Below are 16,802 nucleotides of genomic sequence, written 5' to 3'. Positions count from 1 at the left end.
CATTTGTTATATGAAAAGTATTAAAAGTGAAAAATCCGTCAGTAAAATTGCAAAATCGTCCATGGTTCTCAGGTGGGTTTTAACATGCAAAATGAAAATGTTTCTGAAGCTCCATTTACCATTTAAATAATCGTAAACTATCAATGCGTTTTGAAATAAATTTTACTGAGATGCAAGCTAAGGAATGGGAACGTCATGCACGTGCAACAAGAAGAGAGTATTAAAGCAGATTTGGTTGCAGCTCAAGCATCTATAGCTCTGCAAGTTGATGGCGTTCTTGTGCACATTGTCTATCCTGCTCACAGTGGGTGCCCAAGCAGGATTGTTGACATCATTCCATGCTGCAGGCTTGTCTGTTATTAGATGATAAATAAATAAATAAGTAGTTTGGGTGATTGTGCAGGCTTTAAACAAGAAACATTGAGAAATATATTTTGGCAAATAATAAAATGTCCTGCTTTTGTCCAACTAACAGCTGACAATTATCCCATTTATCAATTTATTTCAAAACGCATTGATAGTTTACGATTATTTAAATGGTAAATGGGGCTTCAGAAGCATTTTCATTTTTGCATGTTAAAACCCACCTGAGAACCATGGGCGATTTTGCAATTTTACTGACGGATTTTTAACTTTTAATACTTTTCATATAACAAATGAATAAAGATAAGAGTCAATAATGCCACTTTTGATGAAATGCAGCGAGCAAACGCGATAATTCCCGATATTTTCGATCTTTAAATCTCCACGGCAAATGTCCGCTAGCACTTCCGCTGTATTTACACCTTCAGCTCCCTCTTGAATTTACCTTAGTTTCTATCTTTTTTTTGGACTGTAAATTTAGGTAGCTGTGTCTCACGGTCACCCCGACCGGTACAGTTAATTGCAGCTCAAAAACGGGCCGTTTTCGATGTTTTTAACGGGTGTGAAAGTGCGTGTTTTCCCATTCACTAACATGTACCGGAAGTGACGCATGTACTCCAGTTAAAATTTTCGGTCACGTGGGTGCGGATCTACGCTCCAGTGACTTTTCGTGAAATCACCCTATACATCGGCGAGACCAAATGCAGATTGGGCGATCATGTCGCGGAACACCTTCGCTCAGCCCGCCTGAACCTACCTGATCTCCCAATTGCTGGACACTATAATTCTCCTTCCCATTCATACACAGACCTTTCTGTCCTAGGTCTCCTCCATTGTCAGAGTGAGGCTAAACTGGAGGAACAGCATCTCATATTTCGCTTGGGCAGCTTATTGATTTCTCTCACTTCAGGTCACCCTGGTATTCCCTCTCTCTCTCTCTCTCTATCTCTCCCCCACCCAAGTAGCACTAGCTTCTCATTTTCACCCTACTACAGTGCCCTCCATAATGTTTGGGACAAAGATCTGTCATTTATTTATTTGCCTCTGTACTCCACAATTTCAGATTTGTAATAGAAAAAAAATCGCATGTGGTTAAAGTGCACATTGTCATATTTTAATAAAGGCCATTTTTATACATTTTGGTTTCACCGTGTAGAAATTACAGCAGTGTTTATACATAGTCCCCCATTTCAGGGCACCATGATGCTTGGGACACATGGCTTCACAGATGTTTGTAATTGCTCGGGTGCATAATAATTTCCTCAATGCAGTTATAAGGGAGCTCTCGGCACCTTGTCTTTCCACCACCTTTGGAAACTTTTATTGCTGTTTATCAACATGAGGACCAAAGTTGTGCCAATGAAAGTCAAATAAGCCATTATGAGACTGAGAAACAACAATAAAACTGTTAGAGACATCAGCCAAACCTCAGGCTTACCAAAATCAACAGTTTGGAACATCTTTAAGAAGAAAGAGAGCATTGGTGAGCTTACTAGTCGCAAAGGGACTGTCAGGCCAAGGAAGACCTCCACAGCTGATGACAGAAGAATTCTCTCTATAATAAAGAAAAATCCCTGAACACCTGTCCGACAGATCAGAAACACTCTTCAGGAGCCAGGTGTGGATTTGTCAATGACCATTGTCCGCAGAAGACTAAATGAACAAAAATACAGAGGCTACACTGCAAGATGCAAACCGCTGGTTAACTGCAAAAATAGGATGGCCGGGTTATAGTTTGCCAAGAAGTACTTAAAAGAGCAACCACAGTTCTGGAAAAAGGTCTTGTGGACAGACGAAGACTAACTTATATCAGATTGTTGGCAAGAGCAAAGTATGGAGGAGAGAAGAAACTGCCCAAGATCCAAAGCATACCAACTCATCTGTGAAACACAGTGGTGGGGGTGTTATGGCCTGGGCAGGTATGGCAGCTGAAGGTACTGGCTCATTTATCTTCATTGATGATACAGCTGCTGATGTAGCATAATGAATTCTGGTGTATAGACACATCTTATCTGCTTAAGTTCAAACATGCCTCTGAAATGGGGGAACTATGTATAAACACAGAGGCAAATAAATAAATGATACGTCTTTGTCCCAAACATTGTGGAGGGCACTGTAACAGCTGATAATTATCTGTTTCCTTTATCATTGTTACTTTTTTGCATATCTTTCATTCATTGTTCTTTATCTCTCCACATCACCGTCTATAACTCTCGTTTCCCTTATCCCTAACCAGTCTGAAGAAGGGTCTCGACCCGAAACGTCACCCGTTCCTTCTCTCCAGAGATGCTGCCTGCCCGCTGAGTTACTCCAGCTTTTTGTGTCTATCTTAAACATTATGGGCATTCTATTTTGTAAAAAAATGTCATACTTTTGATTACCCTATTGAGAATAATGAAAACTAATTGACAATGAAAACATTGCAGTGGATTTGAGGAAAAGCAACATAATTGACGTAATTATACTTTATGTTTGAATTTATTCATTGCTTCAAATACTTTTGTATCAATGTTTATTTTGCTCTATTCCAGATTTGATATGGAACACCTGACACCTTATTGCAAAGCTGGACAGAGGACAGTGTGGAAGCACACATCAGTTCGCAAGACTCCCGCCAGACGGAAAATTTCAAGAACAGACTGGCCAATAGTTAGTAAAATAACCTTGATTTTTCACTACAAATAGGATTTGGTTTGGTTTGGCTTGCAAAAGTACAACTAGCACTTATCTGAATTGAACACCGTGTGTCAATGCTTGGCTCACCAATCGGTCCTGCTGTTTTCGTCAGCCCCCTTCACTATCTGATATCTCCTATTTAAGTGTCAGCTACAGACATGTACATGTTCATCCAAATCATTTAAATAAATGACAAACAAAAATGACCCAGCTGAGATCCTGTCCCTCAGAATCTCTGCTGCTTTAAGACTATGGAAGGAACCTCACAAGCTGTCATAAGTGATAGGAGTAGAATTAGGCCATTTGGCCCATAGTCTACTCCACCATTCAATCATGGCTGATCTATCTCTCCCTCCTATCCCTATTCTCCTGCCTTCTCCCCATAACCTCTCACACCTGTACTAATCAAGAATCTGTCTCTCTGTGACTTAAAAATATTCACTGACTTAGCCTCCACGGCCTTCTGTGGTGAAGAATTCTACAGATTCACCACCCTCTGACTAAAGAAATTTCTCCTCATCTCCTTCCTAAAAGAACGCCCTTTAATTCTGAGGCAATGACCTCTGGTCCTAGATTCCCACTGGTGGCAATGTCCTTCTCCCCATCCACGCTATCCAAGCCTTACACTATTCTGTATGTTTCAATGAAGTACCTCCTCATTCTTCTAAACTTCAGCGAGTACAGGCCCAGTGCCAACAAACGCTCATCATAGCTTAATCTACTCATTCCTGGGATCTTTCTTGTAAACCTCCTCTGGATCCTCTTCAGAGCAAATGTGTCTGAAGATGAAGCAAATATATTTGCAACGATTTCTGAAATTTCTTCTCTAGCTTCCCATCAGGTCTGTGGATACGTTTAGTCATGCCCTGGGGATGTATCCTCCTTTTTGCAATACCTCCTATTTGGTCATTTATGTATGGTCTAAGTTATCACAACTAGTATGGCTCAATTCCTTGGCATCCATGAACTTTATCCATTTGTTTGTGTTGAAACAGTGCTTTCCTGATCCTGATTATTCCTTAAATGACTATCGCTGCCTGTTAAAATTAACTTCCACATCTTCACTTATGGAACTGAAATGTCAAATAGTTTGGTTAATTGCCTGGTGCAGTTGCAGTATTTCCAGTTTTTGTGTGGCTAAGAGATAACTGTTCCCTCAATGTTTTCACAGGAAAATCCAGAGCAGATTGCATTGTTGTTGCAGAAACAGTGGCGTCTATATCATTTAACACCACTGTATCGATTTTCTTACACCATGCTGAAGAAATACTCAAATGAGTTGTCTGTATTCATTGCTTGTGAGAAGAAAAAGGGAATAGCTGTTGAAGTGGGAATTGAGGTTGCCGGCAAAGCTAAATTCTCCATGCTTGCAGGTCTCCGAGCTACTGAAAGTGATCCAGAGGCAATCTTCATCCAGGTTAGATTTGTAAACCAGTTTCCAACAGCAAGCCAATTATTGTGGCTGCGGCTAACAAACTTTCTATTTTGATTAGATTTTATCTAACGTTTGGCTGCCTCAAGCTTTTACTATTTCCTGTGATTTAAAAAAAACTCAGCGTGGTTTGACTACCAATCATCAAATTTTTCATTAAGGGCAGTTCATTTTTTGACTTGCTGTATATCTTGCATCTAATACATTATTTTGATGGATTCATAAAATTGTCGTTATAGTAAGGTATGATCTCTGAGGGATGTTTAAATGATTATGACATCCTTTTTGTTTTAGTCTAATTAACTGTTACTTCCAAATAAGTCAGCCATGGACCTGCAACAGGTCTGGGAAGTGCATCCACTTTCCCACTCTGCCACTGGGCTAATTGCTGAGCCCGATTTGTTCTGAAATCATCCAATATTATACAGTACCTAGAATACATTTTTTGATTAAAAAAATTCTTGCCTGCGAGGAGGCCTAGTGTAAATCAATAGTGTGATTATGCCCATTCAAATCTATGGCCTATCAGAATTGCCATAGATTTGAATAGGAATTCCTCGGCTGGAGATTAAAAGCGACTTTAATTTTGAAAGTCACTTACCATTTTTTGCTGCATATCCTTAAGTGACTCGCTGATTGGATATTAGCCTTTATTCTTGGAAGAGCCATATTTCCGTCCTTCCCTTAGCTAGGTTGTTAAAGATACAATTATTGGCTTCTGGTGACAAAGCTTCACATTACTATTCATTGACTCTCTACAGGTGGTTGAAATTACAGAAAGTATTGTGTAGTTTTGTGCATTTTAAAGTAGCTACTTACCCAATTATGTTAAAACTGGGTCTTGTAGAAAATTATTCTAGCACCTTTAGTAGGAGGAAGGACAAGGGAAATGCATTAATATCTGAACCCACGAATGTTCTGTTTTTCTGCTTCCTGACAGATAACATCAAAGACTCCGGTCCAACAAGCAGCTGATGAGAAGGTGGTATGGTCTGGCTGGCTATGCTGTGTTGATGGAGATTTGGGCTTCTTGGAATCTCTCCCAGTGGAATTCACCTGTTTGCCCTTGCTTTTTGCCAATGGCCCTGAAACAGTAACAGCTATTGTTGGGGAATGGTTGCAGAAAACGTTTGACTGTTACATCAGTGCTTTTCCCATCAGTTCTGAGAACCTGACATGGATGGCTGCCATGTGGGCCAATTGTCTTTCTGACTGCATCCACCGTGTAATGGAACTAGAATGGTCTGTGCCCCCTGTGCAATTGACCATCTCACTGAGTATTCACCCAGAGGACGCTAAGACACTGTGGGACAGCATCCATGGAGATGAGGATGAAATCGCCATCGATGAGGTGGAGCTTTTCATGAGCAGCCTTCATTCACATTTCTACAGACATTTTGGGGTGCGCCTTGCAGCTACACGTCTGGTAAAGGTGACCACAGCTGTAGCATCTGCTCATTGTGATGGGAAATTAAAGGTGAGAAATGGGTTTTAAAATGTAAGTTACATTGTAAGTAAAATGTAACTTACACCGTTGGTTACGTTAAAGAGAATCGCTTTGTTCATTTTGCCTAACCCCGTCTTGTTTTTAGTAGATAATTTACTGTATTTATTTATCTTCAATGACAAACCCATTGATTCTGAATCCTTGAGCTAACTCAGACTCCTAACGTTAGCAGACAGGGGACTTTCTCAAATGTTTTGTTGTTGCAGACGAACTCTGGTCCAATCAAACAAGTTTCCACTGTGTGTGTGTGTGGGGGGGGGGGGGGGGGGGGGGGAATTAATCTACTTAAATGTTACTAACAATCTTGATTTAAAGGTTAGTGTGGGAATGTGAACATTTTTATTTGGATGCTGAATTTACATCAGATCGTGAAAGACATTCCACTTTCAATATTATAAAGCTCCAGGAAGTAAAACAAATTCCTGAAACTCTATTCTGGATGAGAATGGTTCAGAGCCATAATCTGATCCTTTGAAAATGTTGTTCCTTGATTACTAAAATGCGAACAGACATGGGATTTTTATATCCGTTGCTTTTTATTTTTTTCCCCACCTCCCAAAAAATTATATTACATTTCTGAATGTAGTATGTGCTGACTGGAGATTATAACTATTTTGTGATTATTGGTTTCTGCACCGAGTAGAACCTCAGCACTGCATTATTGCTTTTAATGTTGTTATAAGTGCAGAATATAAATACTGCACAAATGCTGAATTCTAGATGTGTATGAATTAGCTGTTTTTGTTGAATTATCTCACTTTTCATTTGAAAGTATAAAAATTTACTTGACCTCTTTATTGAACATTTTTCAGCTCACAACACCAGATTTTATTTTGGGTGCTCTGTCAAGATCAATATTAATTTTATTCTTCATTAGGAGTGTTTGGCTTTCTACCAAGGAGGAAGTACATGGCTTCTAAAGCAATGTTGAAAACCGTAAAAACAAAGTAGAATTATCAAACACTTGTACCCTTTCCTTCATGGGCCTGTCCCACTTACGCGACTGCAGGAGACTATGCAGTCGCCACATGTTCGCAGGTAGATGCTGGGGAGTCGCCTTCATGGTCCCAAGGAGTTCCCGCATTCTGGGAACTATTCGCAGCCTCATTATGGTCACTGCAAATTTTTCAGCATGTTGAAAAATTACCGGCGACTAGAATGAAGCCGCCATGGAGAGTAGCGAGAATTCTCATGCCGTAGGTGGGTCACCAGTAGGTCCTAGTGGGTTGCCAGGTCGAAGGTCCTCGTAGGTTGTAGCCGGTTCTGACCGGTGAATTTCATTGGCTCCGATTGGTAATGTTAAATGTCCGCCGAGCTTCACGGCCATGTATCTCTGACTTATTAAGTCTCCACTCCTTCCCCCACCCCCTCTTTTAAAGGACTTACCGTACACGGTGCTAACAGTCTTAATTACAGCGCCAACCTTCCTGTTCATCGCTGTGTGTGTCTGTATCACCTTGGCTTTGCACAGTGTGAATTTTTTAGACAGCGCTTCCCCCCGCTTGCCCTGTCCCCCGCCTGCATAACGGGCTGGTGAAGGAAGCGATGTGTTTGTGTTTGTGTGTTCCACTCTGACAGTCGCGTTCCAGTTGTCGGTTTTTCAGGCGACTGCTGGCAACTTGACAGTCGTCGGCAGTCTGCTGAAAAATCGCCTAAGTGGGACATGCCCATCAGACTTTACGTAACAACTTTAAACTGGGATACATCGTGATTAATATTCTTAGATAAATTGTCTATCGTCAGAATTTCTTAGCCACTGGAAACAAGTGGAATCTGAGTACCATCTCTCATCATAGTCATATAGCTTCGGCCCAACCTCCTCAGCACAATGACCTCTTCTGGCAGCTCGTTCCATATACCCACCATCCTTTGTGTGTATTTTTTTTTTTAAGTTACCCCTCAGGCTCCTATTAAATCTTTCCTCAATCTTAAACCTATGGTTCTTGATTCCCCTTTTCTGGGCAAAATACTGCACTTACCTGATCCATTCCACGCATGATTTTGTACGCCTCTTATAAGATCACCTTTCATCCTCCTGCGCTCCAAAGAATAGAATCCTAGCCTGCTCAACTTCTCCCGATAATTCAGGCCCTCGAGTCTTGGCAACATCTGGTTTGACAGCAACAGCACGCTATCAATTGCAAACAATTAACAACTTTCACTGGGGGAAAAATGTAGCCTTTCATGAAATGTATACAGTGAGATATTCCCTTTTGAAACTTCTTTCCTAAGACAAACCTTACGGTACCAACTTCAGTTTATGTCTGCATTAACATACAAACTTAGTTGATTGCACTACTTTCTCTGTTAATGCTATTCCATTTTAAAACATCTTGTGTGGATCCAAAGTAAACTTGCTTTTTCTGAAGCCTCTCTTGCATTTAAGATGCAGTGGATTTGGGAACAGTGATGAGCTTTGTTGTTTTTGCAGAGAAATGATTTTGAACAGCCATAGCAGGCTGTCATTAAAAATGTTGATTATAAGTGTTAGAACAGTAAAATTCTCCTGGTATATGCCCATAAAGCAATTCCTTAAGTATAACCTGATTGGATAAAATCCACAAAGTGGAAAAAAATTGGAAGCAATTTTAACAGTGATGTAAGGTAAAATATGCTAATAAAATGAGAAACAGAACATCTGGGGAGACGGTCAGAACATTTTTCCCCAGGATGGAAATGTCAAAGACCAGAAGACATAGCTTTAAGGTCAGAGGGGGGAAAATTTAAAGGAGGAGATGCATGGAGCAAGTTATTTTTTTCTCCCAGAGTGGTGATGCCTGGAACACATTAGTAGGATTGGTCATGGAAGCAGATATAATAGTAATATTTAAGAGGTTCTTAGATAGGCATGCGGATGTGCAGAGTATTGTTTAACTTGGCATCTTGTTTGGCACAGACATTGTGGGCTAAAAGGCCTGTTCTTGTGCTGGACTGTTCTATGGATAGCATTAGGAATAAGCACTACCCAATAATGGGAGCAGTTATATCATTTCAGATCATAATAATCGTCAGAAGTTATTAATACAAAACTGGACCCAGACACAAAATTAATAATACTTGGAATATCAGAACAAAGCTTAACACTCACAACAAACCAAAGAAATTTCCTCGACTACAGAATAATAACCGGAAAAAAATTAATATTAAAATTTTGGAAAGGCCCTACAACCCCCACAATTAAAATGTGGATTACGGATATGTCGGAGACCCTATACTTAGAAAGAATTAGATTTGTCTTAATGGACAAACAAGATCTTTTCCATAAAATTTGGGCTCCATTCATTAACTATCTGAAGGGATAGATTGGCACAGCACGAGGACCCAACTGAAACTTGAACTCAAGAATAGATGAAAAGCTATACTTTATAACCTACGAACCTATCTCCATTGATGTATTACAGGTAACCCATTCCACCTCCCTTGTTTTTCTGTTGTGTTTTTTTTTGCTTTCTTTTTTATTTGTAACTTTCTACCCTCTCTTTTTCCCTCTTTCTATAAAAACTAAAAACACTAGAAGCAGAAGTAATTGATAATGGAAAATTTTAATAATGTATGACTGATGTATATGAAAAGTTTTTTTACTATAATATGTAACTACATTTTATAATATGTCTACTTCTAATAAATAAATTTAAAAAAAAACAAAAACAAAAAAAAAAAACAATAATAATCGTCTGGAAGACTGTAGTGCCTAATTGAGTGCTCAACACAACAGTGTAGGGGCTAAGTATCGGGGGAGACGGAAGAGGAAAATTAAAAATGCTTAAACAAAAGATGTGCATCATGCTTGTGGATTGAAAGGAGGTATTGAGGTAAAGTGACTTGTTTCCTTACCCTCGGCTTCATACAGTTTTACTGTTGAAGGACCTGAGTGGTGCATCACAATACTAATTAGAATGAAAAATGTGAAGGCAAAATTAACAAATCATGATAGGGCTGTTTAAAGTTTGCAAACCTTGGAAATAAGCAGAATATTTTCTGTACTGAAAATCTCTCCATCTCTTACAGTTGTTCAGCAGCAAGCATATAGACCACGTGCTGCCATTCCTAACTGAGTTGGCTTTTCATCAGATACAGTACCGACCCCGTCTTTGCACTAGTATGGATTAAATGTGATCAAAAACTAGTTCTTCAGTGTCACAACAGCCGAACAATGTTATTCATCTTCTGGAAGTTACTGGGCTGAATCAAGACTGATCTGACAGGAAGGAGAAGATGACTACAGGTCGATTGATATGACTTAAGTGTTCCCTCTATTATTATATGCAATATCTTTCTCCAAGAAATTTGCTATTCTTTAAATCCTTGTGCAGCATAGAAACTAGAGCAGTCAGCCTGACCATTTTTAATGGAGGGACCATATCCCATTTTAAAATTAGTGTTGTACAAAACCTTATTAAACTTTGTTTTCACACCTTAATGCTTGCACAAATGTTAACCATTGAGTGAATTCTAAATTTATTTTATGTGTGTAACTTCTTAAGCAGCATAAAATGTAAAATTAAATGTTCTAATTTTAAAGATGACTAACCCCATTCTTAAGTTTCATAAACATTGTGGAACTACATCTCTCCTGCATTCTCATTATTTACTGTACAAATCTTCTGAAGCTGTTAGTTCACTTTATTAATAAAGTTGTAGTACCTTAGACATTTTTTTTTTAATCCTTCACTCTAAAGAAAACAATTGAAATAAGCAACCTGAATTCCCTAGCCCATCAGTATAGCTTGAATATAATTTCTAACCAGTTCCTTCAATAATCCTGTGATTAAGTTAGCTACTACACCAATACAACTTTGACTATGTCCAGTTCAACTGCGCAAAATAGTGATAGTTCAAGCTATTTATTACCTCCCCATCTCCTGATCATGATCATTTGGAATAAGATGAATTTTGGAATTGTAAGCTTGTAGCAATTGTGCCTCTAATCTAACTATAGGAAATGAAAAGCTGTATTAAGGAAAGATTACATAGGCCCATACAATTATTGTACCAAAACATTTACAGTTTATTTGTGGAAAGTGCACATAACATCTCATAACTGCTTACAAAAGTCATAAAATAGCACTGATAAAATAAATTAGCACCTGCAGGTGATGTAATTGCCAACACACTGAAATCTAATGCTCCCAGACGAATTTGGAACTTGAGGAAATTGGCAAAATGTGAACAATTGACAATTACTTTGCTTAATTCTACACAGTGCTATTTTAAATGAAATCCATGGTAGAAGTAGAGGGTTTAAAAGAGGAAAAAAAAAACATGAAATCAGCTGTGAACAAGCACTTATTCTGGTATCACTTGCAGCAAAAAACAACAAGTAAAATAATTTATTAAATCATGACATAACCCTTCAACCACATTCTAAACATTTGAGCTGTACAATATTTTCCAGTGGTTCAGATCTGTGCAATGTTATGCTGCCCATTGTAATGAAGTACCACAACTACTGCAATCTACTCACTTGGATAACCAAGCATAAACCCATTCTGGAAGTAGTTTTAAGTGATAGGCAGAGAAAGATAAAATATAGCAGCTTTAAAATCAAATCCAACCTGAAGAAATTACCAAGTTCACTAAATAGAAGGGAGAGCTTTAAAAGAGAACTGTATGAAAGCTTAATGAACATTTTTTTTAAACAAGAGAGGGTGTTAACATTAGCAAATGTAGCAATCTGATTTAAAGTCTCTCAACATAATAGATCTTGAAGCAGCTAAGAATAATTATTAATAAGTACGGATTTGAGCACCGTACTTCAAGCCCAGCTGCAGGCATGCATACTCTAGGATTGGCTGCTTTAGCGAGAAATGTATGTGCTATGCAAAAACCCCAAACTCCATAAATTGTATAGAACAGCTGTAATGAAAATAAATAGGATTTGCATTTGCAGCATCCAACTTATAGTGTATTTTGATCTTAAGTTTTAAACCTGCTGACTGCGATGTGATAAGAGATTACAGTAGTTTGGATAATTTATGCTTGTGGACATATACTGTAACTCTGGAGCTTCATTGCCAAATGCAAATGATTACTTTTTTTTCCAAGAGCAATGTCATATTAAAATGAATTGAATGGACCATCTTTAAGACTGCCTTGAATTAGAGCGTTTCATTATTTTTGTGTTTATATCTTTAGTTCTGTCTAAGACAGAACATTTTATTTTAACTGTCACAAGATACAAAGATCATGAGTATTCTAGCAAACATCTTTCAACCAACAATCCTAATAGATTTTGGTTACTATCAAATTGCTGTTTATCTGGACTTTGTAGTGCCAAAGAAGCCTGTGTTTCCTACACGACAATGGGGATTACATCCACAAAGAAAATCACTTTGGAGCATCTCAAGATCGTGAAAAGTACTAGATGCCTTTTCTTTCTGCCCATATAATACAAAATGCAGTATTAATGAACAAGCAACTTTGGTGGTGCAACTAGTAAAGCCACTACCAACAACCTGGGATCGATCCTGACCTGTGCTATGTCAACATGTGCAGTTTGCACATATGCTCTTCACTGCTGGGGCCACCCTCAGGTGCTTAATTTTCTCCTACATCCCAATGATCTGCAGATTGTTTGATCATTGGCTGGCATAAATCACCCCTATTGCATAGGTGCATTATAGAATCCGAGGGAGGTAATGGGAATGCAGGAAGAATAAAATATGATCGGTAGCAAATTACTGCTAATATTTGTTTGAGGTTTGTGCGGACTTAGAGGCCAAAGGGCATTTTTATGTGCTTTGTAGCTCTATGAAATTAGGTCTACATGGGATCTGTTGGGAGAAAAATGTGAAATAAGAAGAAAGGCTTGTTTGCAGTTACAATGAGTGGGTCAACTTTAAGACAGACATTTACCTAAGGAGGATACTGGAGGATGACTTTTCTTCACACCAATTCACTGAAAACACTCCTGGTATCTGACTAAATGTTGAAAACCATTTGAATGCATCAATAAAAAAAGGTGGATATAAAACTGCAATCATCTAAACAAAGACGTCCACTGATATTTGCACAATTTATCAAAGTGTTGTAAAAATGATTTATTCAAATGTACAGTACTCTAGTGAAACCAATAAACAATTATGGGATTTTCAACAATTAAGAAAAATGAATGCTATAGGGCTATTAAAATAAAATACTTAGGAACCATTTTATTGGAATTTAATTAAATCCTATAAAAATGAAATGTTATTGAGTGAAAAATACTGTACACCCAATTAAATGTTTTGATCATGGCAACTTAATACAAACTGCAGCCCATGACGTTAGATTTATGGGATAAGTAATGGAAAACTTACAGCATTACAGAAGAACAGCATTACATCTTTGCAAATAGGTGTCGAGTAAACCTGCATATCTAATCCATCAATCATCTTTATGTAAACTGTTCAGTGACATGCTGCTCAACAACTATTATCGGGAGAAAATAAATCAAACTTGTTCCGCCCATTATGGAGGCTACCATTTTATAATTGGTTATTTAAGTTACCATCCTTGACGTGATCAATTGCGTGAAGCATTTTTCCAAATGTAAAAACTATTTTTATAGGTGCAGAGATATTGTGCTCTTTCTGAATGCAACAAGAGAAAAAGTAAACATCTTAATCAGATCTGATTTGAAAAGCCAAACAGCTGGATAATATGAGGTTTCATTTAATTTCTCTCTCCCCCATTTCCATATTCCAATAACATAAAAATGGTAAACTGGGGAATTCTCCATCAATATTTAACATTTTGCAAGTCAATATTTTAGAACATCTTAAGCTTTCTTCGAACATACATAGTGCTATAAGCCTAAAACATACATCAATGCCCCGCTTAATATTAGTAATGTTACTTTTCTGTGAAGAAAAATATAATTGACAAGATCAATTCAATGAATTAAGATTAAATGCTTGACCTACCTTCCTTCTCTTAATGATCTTCACTTAAAAGCACACCTGAACATTTATTTGATACACCTGGTGATTGAGCTGTGTAGCCTCTAAAAAGAGACTGTTCAGCATAAGGCGCATCGCACTGGTATTATCCACTTCAGTCACATAACAATGATTTTTTTAAAACCACTTAACATCCACCCAAAGCTGACAATGCCCCACATGAAACAAATGCAAAATAAACAATGTCCACTGGTAGCAAGGTGGTTATGGGCAACTTTTTCATTTCAATTACAAGTAAAACAGTGGAATTCTGGTAACAGAAAATACTGCTTTAAGATAAACCTTTCTACAGTACATCGCACATCTTTTCCAAACATTTTTGGCTTCCAGAAGGAACAGCAACGCATCTTATTTAGTCATGACAATATACTCAAGAAATGTGAAGTGCACTATCACGCTATGCACTTAGAATTACAGGGGGGAAATAATCACTGTTCACTCTCTCATGACCACAATGCCCTTGAAGATTCCAGTTTTGCTATATTTCAGGGAGTTCAGGACTATTCCTCCTGCATGTATCCTGAATAAAATACTATTATCACTGTACCAAACACAAAAATTATTAAACATCAGAAAAAAGTAGCAATGGGTAGTTTTAGTATTAGGGTCTCCATAGGCGGGGGGGGGGGGGGGGGGGGGGGAATCGAGTTTGCATTTGCTCCAACTTAACATTCACCATAAATATTTTATTTCTTAAGAGTACGTGGAATTGTTCAGTCTGAAAGAAACTAGATTATTTCCATATTTTGATAGTCATCTCCAAAAGATGTAAACCAACATCCGCTTTCATTTCAAATTCCTTGAAAGATGACGATTAAAAAATCGATTTCATCACTACCATTCAAGTTACAATTGTGCAACTTTTCTATTCTGCCCATTTTTGAGGTGTTCTGAATGAAAGCTTCCGTACACACAATACTTGTATAGGCATCAATCTGCAATATCATTGGAACTGTTCATTGGATCAACACAAAAGTCATTTTTTTCCCGTTGATCACATATTGCACGGAGCTCTGAATATCTCCTACTTTGATTGATCAGCAGCTAGATTCTACTGAACCGAATACCAGAAAGAAAGTGTACTCTCCTAAACAATTACAGCATCCAATAGCAGCAAGGATAACAAACTTTACTGCTCTACCATATGTGGGATTCGCAGTGTGTCATTTTGATAACACCCACTCCACCGCCCAGTCTGCGATAGTTCATTCCTCCATATAACCTGTTTGAAGGGTTAGGGTTTGTTGGAAGGAGGGGAAATGATTGGTGGGGATAAGGAATAAAATAAACAAAAAAATTAATAACATATAACTTCTGCAAGTTTTCACAAATGAAAATCAACTTGCTTAACAGAACTATATCAGGGTTTGGGCATACAATTATCAATAAATCAGTCCATGGCACTGTAATCTGGATTAGCACTGTTAAAAACCCCAGATGAACTGATGTTCTATGTGGAAATAAATGGGACATATCTGGTTTGGTCACTAGATTAAAGAAATAATATAATCAATTAAGCCATGCTGACACAAATAACATTTCCACATTCAATGCTGAAATTATACTTCACTACAATTCAAAATTGTTGTACATCATATAGTGTAATGTAGACATATATAGAAAATACATAGAAAATATGTGCAGGAGTAGGCCATTCGGCCCTTCGATGTGATCATGACTGATCACCCACAATCAGTACCCCATTCCTGCCTTCTCCCCATATCCCTTGATTCTTCTAGCCCCAAAAGCTCTATTTAACTCTCTTTTGAATGCATCCAGTTAATCGGCCCCCACTGCCTTCTGAGGCAAAGAATTCCACAAATTCACAACTCTCTGGGTGAAAAAGTATTTCCTCATCTCAGTTCTAAATAGCCTACCCCTTATTCTTAAACTGTAGCCCCTGGTTCTGGACTCCCCCAACATCGGGAACATGTTTTCTGCATCTAGCTTGTCCAATCCCTGGCATTCACGTGCTGGCATTCACGTGCATTAAATAGTCATATCAAGAGCTCTAATTTCCCTTTTAACATGGCTACAAGTAGAACAAAATTTACAGACTAGATTCAAATTTTGTGGCCCGTTTACCACATTCCTCACCAGATGCTCATTCAATACAAAAATGTACTGAAACCAGGATGCAGGCAGTAGATCTATTTAAGCAAGAAATCTCTTTGTGCTCACCTCCATGTATTTGCATCTGGATCATAAACTTCAATAGTTTTCAAGTAAGTAGTACCATCAAATCCACCCACTGCCATCAGTTGCCCATTTACAACTGCAAGGCCAACCTATGAAAGAAAAAAGGGTGACAATGTTCTTCCTCTATAGATATACAGAACGATCATTTATGTAAATTAAATATGTTCATTAAAGAATATCCTGCTGCAGTCAATACCAAATTTACATTTTTGAGGAAACTGAACAAATATTTTAAGCACTGAAGAATTTTGTTTTATCATATTTAATAATGCAAATGTTATGAATTTATAATAATGCAGCAATATGCCTATAAGCCAGTGTTCAATAATTTCAAATAACGTACCTTACCTGTTTGTATCAGAACTGACCAGTTCCAAGATCATCCACCTATGACCTTAACTTAGTTTTTCTTTCAGCACTTCTTATCGAGTCCACACACAAGATTAGAAGTTATTCAGCCAGAGCTGAACACACTTCTCGGCATCTGCACAATGGTGTCTGTCTTGTCGCTTCTTGTATGTGGTGGTGGAAACAGGGCCACAACGTGAATGCTCTTTCCTTGGCCCCCCTTTCAGCACTGTTGCTGCCTGATATGTTAGGTATTTCCAGCATTTACTTTCTCATCCCTGGCCCCCACCCCAATTTCCATCAACTACTCTGTCCTGCATCTTGTAGTTCCAGCGTG

The 16,802-nt window shown here is 38.1% G+C and overlaps 2 protein-coding genes across 4 annotated transcripts in view; one reads left to right on the top strand and one right to left on the bottom strand.

Moving 5' to 3' along the window:
- cenpl (centromere protein L) overlaps positions 1 to 10,626 on the top strand; it is a 31,502-nt gene extending 20,876 nt beyond the window's left edge. The window contains exons 4-7 of the mRNA XM_033028378.1: positions 2,895 to 3,012; positions 4,211 to 4,456; positions 5,412 to 5,948; positions 9,987 to 10,626. Of these exons, the coding sequence (XP_032884269.1) occupies positions 2,902 to 3,012; positions 4,211 to 4,456; positions 5,412 to 5,948; positions 9,987 to 10,088 (996 nt within the window). The 5' untranslated portion in view covers positions 2,895 to 2,901 and the 3' untranslated portion in view covers positions 10,089 to 10,626. The remainder of the gene's footprint in view (positions 1 to 2,894; positions 3,013 to 4,210; positions 4,457 to 5,411; positions 5,949 to 9,986) is intronic.
- Positions 10,627 to 10,965: 339 nt separating this feature from the next.
- klhl20 (kelch like family member 20) overlaps positions 10,966 to 16,802 on the bottom strand; it is a 56,153-nt gene continuing 50,316 nt past the window's right edge. For all 3 annotated transcript variants that reach the window (XM_033028374.1, XM_033028377.1, XM_033028375.1), the window contains 2 exons: positions 16,100 to 16,206; positions 10,966 to 15,140 (listed from right to left, as the gene is read on the bottom strand). In XM_033028374.1, coding sequence (XP_032884265.1) covers positions 15,056 to 15,140; positions 16,100 to 16,206 — 192 coding nt within the window. In that variant the 3' untranslated portion in view covers positions 10,966 to 15,055. The remainder of the gene's footprint in view (positions 15,141 to 16,099; positions 16,207 to 16,802) is intronic.

This window comes from Amblyraja radiata, chromosome 10 (assembly GCF_010909765.2).
Source record: "Amblyraja radiata isolate CabotCenter1 chromosome 10, sAmbRad1.1.pri, whole genome shotgun sequence".
NCBI lineage: Eukaryota > Metazoa > Chordata > Chondrichthyes > Rajiformes > Rajidae > Amblyraja > Amblyraja radiata.
The sequence above is the reverse complement of the archived record's forward strand: the minus strand, read 5'-3'. Positions and strand labels throughout refer to the sequence as shown.